Genomic DNA, 12,406 nt, shown 5'->3' on the forward strand with positions numbered 1-12,406 from the left:
GACCTTCTTTGCTCCATCAAGATAAGTGCCACCATCTTCACTCTGTTGCCTCACATTCACTTTATTTCTATGACTATACACACCTCCCACCAAGGTTTATATTCTACCACACTTACTATTGAATGCAACATCTTTCCTCACTCTCTCAATCAACTCAAGCCTCTCTCTAACTCTGTGCTGCCTATTCACATGTTTGGGATAGCACACCATTATTACCCCATCTGCAGCAGCACTAATAGTTGTGCCACCCACAATCATCTCTCATTCTCTCATTTCAAGATAGAGTAGAGAGATCCAAGCCATTTAGGCTGCCTGACATTCGGTTCCTCACCTCTTACCATGTAAGGATCCTGAATCTGACCACCTCAAATTGACTGATTGTGTCCAAGTCCCAAGACTGTGATCAGAGACTACTTTTCACTTACTGTGCCAGGATGCACTGACTTAATTGATCTCCTCTGACTTAACTGAGGACTGCTGACAAACATGCCAACTTCCTGGCTTTGTGTCTGCGCTAAATAGCAAGGCAGTACACAAGTATACTTGATCTTCATTATATGTGGATTCACTATTCATGGTTCCATGTACTCATGAGGCCAGCCTCAGATGTGATTCCTTTTTTCACCCTGTTGTCAGCTCCTGATGGATCATGCAGAACTTCTAGGTCTGTCAGGATGGATAGGGAATTTCCATTCTTTGGCAGTTTTATGTTATCCACATGAGATCTGTGCCCCATCTCCTGCAGGTAATCAGAATTAGCTATATTGTGAGTCTGATAGCTCTTCTTGAGGGGTCACAGGCAAAATGCCATTAGCATCCAGGTCAGCTCACAATTAGAAGTGCTCAAAGTGTCCTTGCACGAGCATTGCAACGATAGTTCCCAGTGCATCCTACAGTGCAACTTTAAGTGCAGAAATGTGGATTGGAAATGTGCTATCATGATGCGAAAGGCTAGCAAGTGTTAAGTGCCAAGGTCCATGGATGTTGGGTCCATGTGGTTGCTGCCCATGTAGTGTGCCCTGAAGTGCTGCTACTGGCTGCCCAGAATAGAGGTTCCTAGGAGCATGAAGTGAGCTGCAGCCACCAGATACCATACAGATTTCCAACTTGAAAATTCTGTGCATTTAGTTTCCGTACATTGAGTGGTAGGATAGGAAACTGCATATTAATGAAGTGAGAAGAACAATTAATTAGACTGACATCAAACAATAATTCCCCTCAATAGGCATCTCGTTACTTCCTAAAAAGAATGTCATCTGAATGGTCAGAACTCTGTTTAAATGTGAAGCTAGTTGCTTGCGACATTGAGATAGCAATGCTAAACTTCTCCCAGATTCTCCCAGATTTCTCACCATAGTCAATATTGTCAAGACCCTAAATCTGCCCTAACATTCTAAAGATAAAATTCTCTTAAACTCTTTTAAATGAATGAATACATTAGCACTTTCTCTTTGTTCTCGTCATAAAGGATCTGCATTACAATATTAACACATTTAAAGTTAGGAATTAAAATTGCTTCACATTTAAATTAGAAAAAACAATGTAACTAGTTGGACACAAGTTCTACTCAAGCAGCAACGTTATTTTGTCTTTTCTATGATCAAGTAATTTCATTGAAATATTTAAATTCATGGAAAGGTCATTTCAGTTTAGAACAAATAACATTGTCGAGGTGGTGTGGGGAGGGGCATTCAGGGTAATGATCCAGGAATCAAACTGCGCTTCATCAGTATAGATCATAATTAAAATGATTTCTGTTACAATGTTTATCAGTCAGATTTTACATATTTTATGTTAATGTGTATAAATTGGAAACACAATGAAGGTCAGGAAATATAACTTTATAACCCAATCATAGGACTGACCCTTACATTTGTTAGTTTGTTTGTTCATTGCATCTGTCGGATGTTCTTTGTGAATCTTCTGTGTTGTAAAAGTTGCCATACTTTAGCTCCAGATGGTAGACATAAATCTTAACCAATTTGGACATACTTACTAATTTTTTTTCATCCAGATTTTCTAAAAAGCCTAAAACAACTTTAAAAGATTGCCTTATATAGCAGGACTACACAAAATGAGTTTGTAACTTTCATAACCTCTGTCAGTGTGACACTTCAAAGGGATGAAGCAGAGACTGGCTGTGGAAGCAAGCAGCATGATCCACCACAAGCAGGCAGTGCGTCCATACTCCCACTGCGCTGGACCATGGGTCTCGAGCCAACAGCCCCATGGGACCCAGTAACTGTCAAAAAAAAGTGCCTGCCGATTCTCTTCACTTTTCTCCTTCAGCCTAATCATGTAGGGGCTTTGGAATTCCTTTTGAACTTCGCTCTGAATATTCACCCTCTCATCTCTTTGCAATTCTCTTTTGCTTTGCAGGAAATTCCCAATACACTATGGGCAAAGCTGATCCTAGAACGGCTGTCAAAAATGGACTGCATCAAACGGGTAGGAATCGCTCCTGTAGGAATAGTCAAAGAGCAATTACACAGCATGCACACATACTTGGCATTCAGCAGTGGAATGAGTGGGGGATTGGTTCAGGCAGTGGATGATTGCTCTGTCGAACAGCAGTGGGGGAGTTTGAAAGTTTATTAAGAGGATAAAGTGCAGGATGAGTGTGTGCATATGCTAATCTGATAGTTGAGCGTTGATCAAAGACTAAACACAGAATCCAACTGATTGCCTGGAGCAGTATTCAGGGCTGGGATGGGCTATGTCACCCAGAAACCAGACAGAATAGTCAAATGAAAACATACAGCTAGTTGGTTAGTAAGGCAGCTGCTTCAAATTTTTATTTAGCATAGAGTAATTTTTAGAATTTGTTTGACATTTTCAATAAAATATGCACCATCACACACATTTTAACAGTTGTGAAAATAATTATAGAGCTAACTTTCAGTTATTTTAAAAACAATTTTCTTAATTCCGACTTGTTATTTTACTAAAACAGAATGGTATTTGAGTTGACCAAGATGTGTGGATTTCAGCATTATTTATACAACAGGTTTTCTCTTCATATATCACTGTGCCTGTGTATCTATGTGTACCTAAGACACATAAAAATGATGTCTTTTTGTTCCCTATCTCATCTATGATTTTTTTTTCTGCACAGTATGAACTGGCTGAATAGTTGGATGAATTGTTACAACCAGTTCTGAGCAAGTTTCCCACAAAAATGGTGAAGGATTCCTGCATGTTTGCAAAGAGCGTACAGGATTTGCATATCGATAACAATGTTGTGTTCATGGATTATTTGACATTTCTAGCCTGTTCACCAATGTATCGCTCAAGGAAGCCATAGATATTTGCACTGCAGCATTTTATCATGGCAATGTAGACCTGCCAATCAGTATTGAAACTTTATTGCTGGAACAGCACAGCAGGTCAGGCAGCATCCAGGGAACAGGAGATTCGACGTTTCGGGCACAGGCCCTTCTTCAGGAATTCCTGACCTGCTGTGCTGTTCCAGCAATGAAGTTTCAACTTTGATCTCCAGCATCTGCAGACCTCACTTTCTCCTGCCAATCAGTATTCATTGAATGTGTAGAACTCAACAACTCACACAGTTGAGTTCAGTTTTATCAACAGTGTGTATGCCCAAATAGTTGGTGTTGCCATGGGATGCCCTGCTTGGTCCAGCTGTCACAAACATTTTTGGGTTTCATGAAAAACATGTCCTAGATGGAATGATATAATATCTAGAGGACTGGAGTACAACATTGCAGAATTTATACTGCAGTTATACAAAACCCTATTTAGATCCCACTTGGAGTCCTGTTAGCAGATCTGGGCATCACATCTTAGGTAGGATATATTAGCCTCTAGGAAGTACAATGCAGGTTTACAACTTTAATGGTTAGTTTGAGGAGTGATTATAAAAAATAGAACTATATTGTCTAGAACTTTAGAGGCTTATGAGGTTATCTGATAGAAATCTTCAAGATATTAACACGAAAAGGAAGGAAGATAAAGAGAAATTGTTTCCACAGGTTGAGGATTCTGGAAGTAAGGGGCATAGTCTGAGAATTAGGGCCAGAACATTCAGGAGAGATGTTAGGAAATGCTTTAGCGCACAAAATGTGGTTGCTGTTAGGAACTTTCTTCCACAAACACTAGTGGAATGCTGGATCAGTTATTGATTTTAAATCTGAGATAGACAATCTTTTGTTAAGTAAAGATACAAAGTGATACAGGCCAATGACAGATGTATAGAGTTAGGCCCAAGATAGCCATGATCTCATTGAATGGTGGAACAGGCTTGAGGGGCTGAATAGCCTACTTCTGTTCCTATATTCCTATAATAACACATAACCTCCTACCACTTGCATTTTTCTGATGTGTAGGTGATAATTGTATCCATAGCAGCATACAAGAATTTCCTTACATGTCTGAATGGACTTCACCCTGCCATTAAATTCACCTTTGAAATGGAGCAATCAACTGTGCGCCATTTCAATGATCATCCCAGTTGAGAAAGCAGCCTTGCAGTTCTGTACAACTGCCTACTGCAAGTCTACTTTCAATGGTTGATATGCACCTTGGGATTCCTATAGTACCACATGGTATAAGCTTGGTCTTATTGGCAACTTCATAAATAGGGTGGTGGCTATTTGTTCACCATGCAGACTTGGATTATGAAAAAGTGCACATCCAAGCCATCCTATTGAATAATGACTACTCTAATCACATCATTTCTCGCTGTATATTGTGCAAACTCTAAGGCAGTCACATTTTGCCTGAAAAAACTCCAGTCCATCTCCAGTGAACAGTATCTCAAAGCTTTGATTAACAGGTGAAACTAGCTCTTTCATATTGCTTGTATTCAGTTGAAACAGTAATAATCTTTGCCATTATAAAGGTGTGGTCAGCAAGCCTGTAAAACAAGTGATTATATGTTATATGAATTTCAGTGACAGTGTTGTAGACTGTAAATTACAGTCACTGGCAGATTGATTCAAACAGCATATTCCTTCAGTTGTTTCAACAAGCAAGGTACTTACCATACCCAACTTGCTAAATAGTACTGTGTGTACTAAAAGTTATGCTGATAAATAATTTTAAGATTATTGGTCAGGTTTGTAGTTTTACATCTTTGTGCATGCCATAAGCTATTAATCCACTGTTCATTGAAGACAGAAAGAATGTGTACACATTGTGCCTGTTTCATAAGTAATAAAGCTGGTGACAGCCACTCACTGGTTCATTTCTCAGGGCAATGCAACGACCAATTAAGTTTAACCTGTCTGGTTGAGATTTAAATAAAGCTTGGAAGTAAACTGTCAGTTATCACCTAACTGGTGAGTCCATTTGCTAATCAACCAACAAGTTATTCTTGTACAGTATAAAATTTTGTTATTTCCCAATATTTCTTTCAAATTGTCTAGATGAATGCAAGATGAGAAACTTTGACAGAATATCTTTTTAGCAATACTCAGATTCTGTGCTATGCAATGGCTATTAGATTATATTATTACTGCATTCCATTTATCTACATAATAATCATAAAATAGCCACTGTAAACATTTACCCAACCAGCATCTAGGAAACAATGTAGAATGTGGTATGTTCCTGCACATTCTGAACTGGAAATGGTCTCTATTGATAAAAGCTCCCTTCTGTAGAAGGAAGTGTTACATGGAATTAGACAGAAACAGAGAAACATAATGGGCTGAGTTTTACCAGAAATTAATAGAGTGTTAATGTTGGCAAATTTCATGGAGGGGTTTTCTCAGTAAGCCCTCGTAAAATTTCTCTGAAACTATTCCCCAAAACTCATCTCATTAGCTATGCACCTTATTGTTGACAAAGTGTACTGTACAGGCTGCAACATTAACCTAGTCATGGGAAAATGAGATAAAATAGTATGATCTGGCACAAGTTGCATTGGTCACAGCCTGAGTACATTTGTAGGTCAAGGATTGAGAAATGCCACATGTCCCCAGTGGCTCCTTGGACACAGCCAGTTACATGCAAGTTCAACAGTCACCTTAACAGCTACAGGGATCGATGGTCACCCACTCCTTCATAAACTCCTGCAACAGTTTACATAGTTCTGTGACAGGATATCCTCAGTCTGCAGTGACACAACACCTTACTCATCTGGAAGAATTGAGTACAGTTGACCATAAGACCATAACGATACCATAAGGAGTAGGAACAGAAATTGGCCATCAGTCCATTGAGTCTGTTCTGTCATTCTATTAAATTATGTCTGATCTGATAATTCTAAAATCCACATTCCCAAGTTTTCCCAGTGACGCTTGATAATCTTAATGATTAAAAATCTGTCTCTCTCAGTCTTGAATATGCTTAATGACCCAGCGTCAAAAGCCCTGTACTGTAAAGAATTTCACAGATTCACTACTGTCTGAGAGTAGAAATTCCTTCTCACCTCTACCTTAAATGTGTGACCCCTTTTATATCTTCTGGTTCTAGACTCTCCCGGCAGCAGTAACAACTTTTCCACATCTACCCTGTCAAGCCCCCTCAGGATCTTATATGTTTCAGTGAGATTTCCTCTCATTCTTATAAATTCTAGATATTTTCCTAAGCAACCTGTTCAGAGACATTAATATACACTTCAGGAGCAGGTGGTACATGAATCTGGAACTCCTGGCCAATCACTGCACCACAGGAGCCCCTTTCTTCCAGGTTCTAATAAGTACAGCCCCGACCTATATTCCTCCTAAGACAGTCCCTCTAAACCTAGCATCAGTCTAGTGAACCTTCTTTGAACTGTCCCAATGTCAGTATAAGTTTCCTTAGATAGGGGACCCACACTGTTCACGGTATTCTAGTTGTGGTTTAATTAGTTCCTTGTATAGTTAAAGTAAAACATCCATACATTCCCTTTGAAATAAAGTCCAATATTCCTTTTGCATTTCCCATTATCTGCTGAATTTGGATGCTAGCTTTATGTAATTCATGGGCGATGACTCCCAAATACCTTTGCTGTATGTTTTCTGTTGTCTTCCTCCATTTTAAACAATATTCAGTTCCTTTAATCATACTTCCAAAGTGCACCTGTTAAATATTTGCCCACTTGTTTAATTTGTCGATATCCCTCTGCAGCTATTTCTGTTATCCTCACTACTTAGCTGCTGTGCCACCTGTACATACTGCAAATTCTGAAGGGACCTTCAGTTTTGATACTTTCTTGTGAGACTGCTTGGCATCTACTAGAGGTTGCTGTAGTATTTCACTTGCTGGGGCATCTGTTGCTTCTCAATTTCTCTGCACCTCTGTTGCACTGCAGCAGCAGTGATGATAACCCCTGCTGTGGCTGGATCCTTTGGTCTTGCTCCCAATGAACCTGTGTGGGAATTATCAAAAACAGAACAAGTTGTTCGTAATGTGAGCAGTCAGGATTCACATCACTCACAAAAGATGGTTTAGCGGGGAGATTCAAGATGGACAGCACTCTAAAACGTCTGCTGTGTTGGGCTCTGTGCCATACCCCAAGCAAGGTGGGCTCCTACTCCCCCCTGCCATTGGCCACCCCTGAGAAAAAAATTTCAGTATAAAGTAGGCAGAACACCCAGAACCTTCTAAATTTGGATTTGGAGGTTTTGGAGTTGAGATGAAGACAAATAAAGGAAAAGGAGTTAGGGGAGAGCTGCAGGCAGGGCACTCCCCAACTCTGTTGGGCACACCTCCAGCTGCTGCTTCAATTCCTGTGGCGGCACCTCTGAGCTCGGTGGAGCAGCAGCACCTACTCACGGAGCTTGCAAAACTCTGAAAAATTCAAAACAGTGCTGGAACCGATTACTGCCAAGCTGACAAAGCATGAGCAGGAGATTTGGGCATTGGGTTGACACGTGGCAGTGGTCGAGCAAAGGACTGCAGCGTCGGAGACTGTGACGGAGAACGCTGAGGGGTGGATCCGAACCATGGAAGGCCAGGTCGACAACCTCGAAAATCAAGGTTGGAGAAAAACTTACGTATAGTGAGTCTTCCGGAGCGTAAGGAAGACGAGAATCTGGCTGAGTTCCTTGAGAAGTGGCTCCCAGAGTTGCTGGGGCAGGAAATTGAGTCGGGCCGGGTGAATGTGGAGCTGGCTCACCGGATTGCAATGCGCAGGTCCGGCTCGGGTCACCGCCCCTGTTCGGTCCTAGCGCGACTCTAGCACTATAAAAAGAAGCAGTTAATAATAGAAACAGCCAGAAAACTGGGAAGAGATTCGTAGGCCTTGGTATATAAGGGTTTGAAAATAATGTCTTTTGAGGACTTTTCTGGGGCCATAATTAACAAGAGAAAGTCTTTTCATGATGTGAAGAAAAAAAATGAAGAGACTTGAATATTCAATATTCTCTGAGGTACCCAGTAATACTGCATTTTAATTATGGGGGATCTGTCCATAACTTTGACTCGCCGGAAAAAGCAAAAGAATTTGTGAACTCTCAGAAATAATTGCCTTGGGCTGAGGGGAAAAGAGAAAAAGATGTTTGCAGACAATGGCATAATTTTTTTATCTTCTCTTTCTTTGTTCTAAATTTGGTTTGCTTAATATTGTATCCATTTGGTAATTATCTGTTGTTTTACTGTGCTTTTTTTTCTGGGTAAGGGGTGGTTACTGCTTTTCTATACAGATGTATGGGGTTGAGATATGTTGGGGGTTGGGGGGGCTTCCATTGTTAACTTTCACGAGTCTAAGTAACATAATTTTTTTCCAATTGCCTGGGTTTGTGGCGCAGCCTTAACTGGAAAGTGCCAGGGTGGCTGGAAGGTTGGGAGTAAATGTCACCTATGGGCGAAGGGGGAGGTTTGTCGTTTGAGTGTTTATTTGTTTAAGTTAGGAGTACTGGTTAGTTGTTTAGTTTTAGTACTATTTGTAGAAATAGTTTTTAGATTTTGTAAAGTCTGTGTTTTTTCCACTCACTGAACATTGAATGGGCCTCTTCCTCTCCGGGGACTGCAGGCTATAATGTGTGATCATGGCTAGCAATCTATTCAGATGGTGCACCTGGACCACAAAGGGAAGCCATTCCCCCATTAAAAGGAAAAAGGTGCTCTCAAACCTTAAGAAGGAAAGGGTTGACATTGCTGCGCTGCAAGAAACACATTTAACTGATAGGGAACATCAGAAGTTACAGCGGGGGAATACAATATGGTATTCTACTCCTCCTTCAATTCCAAAAGCAGAGGAGTGGCCATACTAGTATGAAGGAACTCCCATTTCAGGTGATGGATCAAATCAAATCAAAGATGAGCATGGACGGGTCATCATTCTCAAGGCTCTGGTGCAAGAAGAAGAGTATGGCATCCTGAATATTTACTGTTCCCCAGCGCATCCTCTCAAATTTTTAATTGGCGCAGTCTCTAAATTAATAACGCTTGGGGTGCGCTGCATGATTGTAGGAGGAGACTTTAATCATCTCATGGACCCTGGGGTAGACAGGATGCCAAAGTGTCTGTAGGGTACACTTCTGCTGTCCAGGAAGCAAGTGGACTGTGTAAGGAGTTGGGGCTAGTATTTTGAGAGGTATCTTCACTCTAATTGGAGGGATCTTACATTTTACTCCAATCCACATGAATGCCACACAAGAATTGCTATGTTCTTTATCTATCGGTTTGTTTGGACTTGGTGTTGGCCTGCAGGATTGGAAACATAACTATTTCGGACCATGCGGCAGTGTACTTGGATGTTAAGACCAAGGGTAGTGGAACAGACACATGACATTGGCGCATGGATCTGTTTCTGTTGAGGGATGGCAACTTTGTCCAGTACATTTCAAGGGAGTTCATGGCTTTCTGGAACATTAATGGGAGTACAGCCAGTAATTCATCGGTGCTGTGGGAGACCACCAAGGCATATTTAAGGTGTTTGATTATTTCATATTCAACAACTAGAAAGAGGTAGAGGAACAGCAGCGGATGCTTGAGGCCTGGCTGAAATCAGCCAAGTCAGCATATTATAACAGACTATCAGTATTAAAGTTACAGCGGGTCTTGGATCTTCGGGCTGCTCTGGACTCAGTGCTCACACAAGCGGCAAAGAGAGGGGTCTCCTTTGCAAAGCAAAGGCTGTTTGAATATGAAGAACAGCCAGGTAGATACCTGGCTTTTAGGGAGAGAACTGGTGACATGACCAGCGAGCTGAAAAAGATTAATGCCAGAGTTTGGGAATTCTATGCAGAGTTATACGGGTCAGAAGGCTGTGAGGATCGAGTAGTAAGAATGGAATTCTTTTTTGTAAACCTGGACCTTCCCGGTATAAACGCAGAGCAGGCTCCCCTTTTGAATGCACCTCTGACGACACAAGAGGTGCAAGGGGCGATAAGGCAGTTCCAAGGTGGCAAGGCACCCGGTCCAGATGGGTACCCTAGTGAGTTTTACAAGGGCACACATGTAAGCTGAACGGTTTCTGGAGATGTATAGTCATTTGTATAGCCAGGACTGCCTTCCGCCCTCCCTAATGGATGCCAATATCTCCCTTATTTGAAAGAAAGGGAAGGACCCTGAGGACTGTGTGTTGTACAGACCTATCTCGTTGTTGAACGTAGACTTCAAAATTTTATCCAAGCTGCTGGCTCTGAGGTTGGAAAAGGTGCTGCCCACTATTATCAAAGAAGACCAGATGGTTTGTGTCCTAGGGCCACAGCTCTTCCAAAATTATCAGGAGGATATTGAATATAGTGCAAGTATGTCAGCAGAGATTGATTCCAGGTTTGGTGGTCACCTCGGATGCAGAAAAGGCATTTGGGTGGAGTGACCATATCTCTTTGGTGTTCTAGACTGCTTTGGTCTTGGAGGGGGGCGGCCTTCGCTAGTTGGGTGGCAATATTATATAGAGGCGGTTATCATCAAATTGAATAATTTTAATGTGGGGAGAAGCAGCCGACAGGGACAATCTCTCTCGCCGCTACTGTTTATCTTGGTAAATGAGCTGTTGGCGGCTGCTATCCTGAAGGGCCCTAAAATAGTGGCACCAAAGGTGGGAATTAGGGAGTTCAAAATTACTCTTTATGTGGACGATGTCCTTCTGTTTCTGGCTGACCCGGAAAAGTCTGTAACCCGGCTAATATAAAAAATTAAATTATTTGGAAGTCATGCCCGTAGGAGAATTGGTGGAAGTGCCGGAGATGGAGGGTGGAACACAATTTCCTTTTTGGTGATTGCAGAAAGATTTTCTCTACCTGGGAATTTTTATTACCCCTACCTTCCATCAGCTGTACAGAGCTAACTTTGCACATTTGTTTGAGAGGATAAAGCAGGACTTGCAGTGGTGGAAGGGGCTACCCATATCGTGGCTAGGCCGTATAGCCCTGATTAAAATGAATGTTCTTTTATTTGGTGCCATAAGCACCCCCTAATTAAATTCACCAAGCTGCAACGTCTACAGGATATGGGGGTGGGGTGGGGGGCTGGTGTTGGGGATGGATGTCCCAGATCTGAAGAGATACCAAATAGGCGCCTTGCTGTCATATGTGAATGACTGGATGCATGAGGACTAGAGGCTGATATGGCTTGATGTTGAGGGCTCGCGGGCAAGGTGTCCCCTCTCAATTTACTGTTTATGGACAAGATGAGATCCATGGCTGAATGTTGTGAAAGTCCAATTATCTTAAATACGGTGAAAGCATGGAGGATAATGCGGCAGGGTGAGGGAAATTTGCTTCAGACCTCCCTGTTCACCCCATTAGTGGGAGCCCTCGGATTTAGGCTGGAGTCAGTGGGCTCCGGCTTCAAACCATGGAAGGGTAAGGGAATCTCCCGATTGGGTTTATTTGAGGGAGAGGTCTAGATGTCTTTCAACCAACTTAGTCAGAAATATGGGATTCCTAATAGGGACCTTTTTGGATACTTTCAGGTTAGGGATTATATACAGAAGACGACCACGCTCTTGGCACAGTCTTACAAGTCAGACATAGAGAGAAGAGTGCTCCGATGTGGGGGCGCTCTCTCGGTTAGTACCATATACCGTTTGCAGAGAGGGAGCACCTGGGGGGATCTAGAGAAACTCCACGGGATCTGGAATCAGGAACTATGGGAAGAATGTTTGTTGGAAACATGAGGAGAGATATGGGAGAATGTAAAGAAAGTCTCAATATGCAATAAAGCACAAGCTGTGGAATTGAAGATCCTTCACAGTGCCCATATGGCACTAGAGAGGTTAGCAAAGTTTAAGAAAGGATCTTAAGAAACGGGGGGTGGTTGTGGGGATGGGTGGATATGGGGGGGTGGGGAGGTGGGAAGGTAGGGAGGGTGGGCTGGGGCCTAGTAAATACAGATATAATAACTGTTGCTCCTGTGGATGGGAGCTTCGGTGGAGGTGCGGAGAGTGGAGTAATGTAATGTAATTTATTTTAATTCAGTTGTGATTTAATTTAATTCTAGTTTATTTAATTCAAGTTTACTTTAATTTGAGTTAAATAAATATGAGACAATTCTATCCCATAGAGTA

General features: G+C 41.8%; 1 protein-coding gene across 3 annotated transcripts in view; it reads left to right on the forward strand.

Moving 5' to 3' along the window:
* The window catches only part of ak8 (adenylate kinase 8), a 178,116-nt gene that overhangs the window by 27,583 nt on the left and 138,127 nt on the right, over positions 1-12,406 (forward strand). For all 3 annotated transcript variants that reach the window (XM_043720309.1, XM_043720310.1, XM_043720311.1), the window contains one exon: positions 2,380-2,448. In XM_043720309.1, coding sequence (XP_043576244.1) covers positions 2,380-2,448 — 69 coding nt within the window. The remainder of the gene's footprint in view (positions 1-2,379; positions 2,449-12,406) is intronic.

The sequence above is a fragment of the Chiloscyllium plagiosum genome, chromosome 30, assembly GCF_004010195.1.
Source record: "Chiloscyllium plagiosum isolate BGI_BamShark_2017 chromosome 30, ASM401019v2, whole genome shotgun sequence".
NCBI lineage: Eukaryota > Metazoa > Chordata > Chondrichthyes > Orectolobiformes > Hemiscylliidae > Chiloscyllium > Chiloscyllium plagiosum.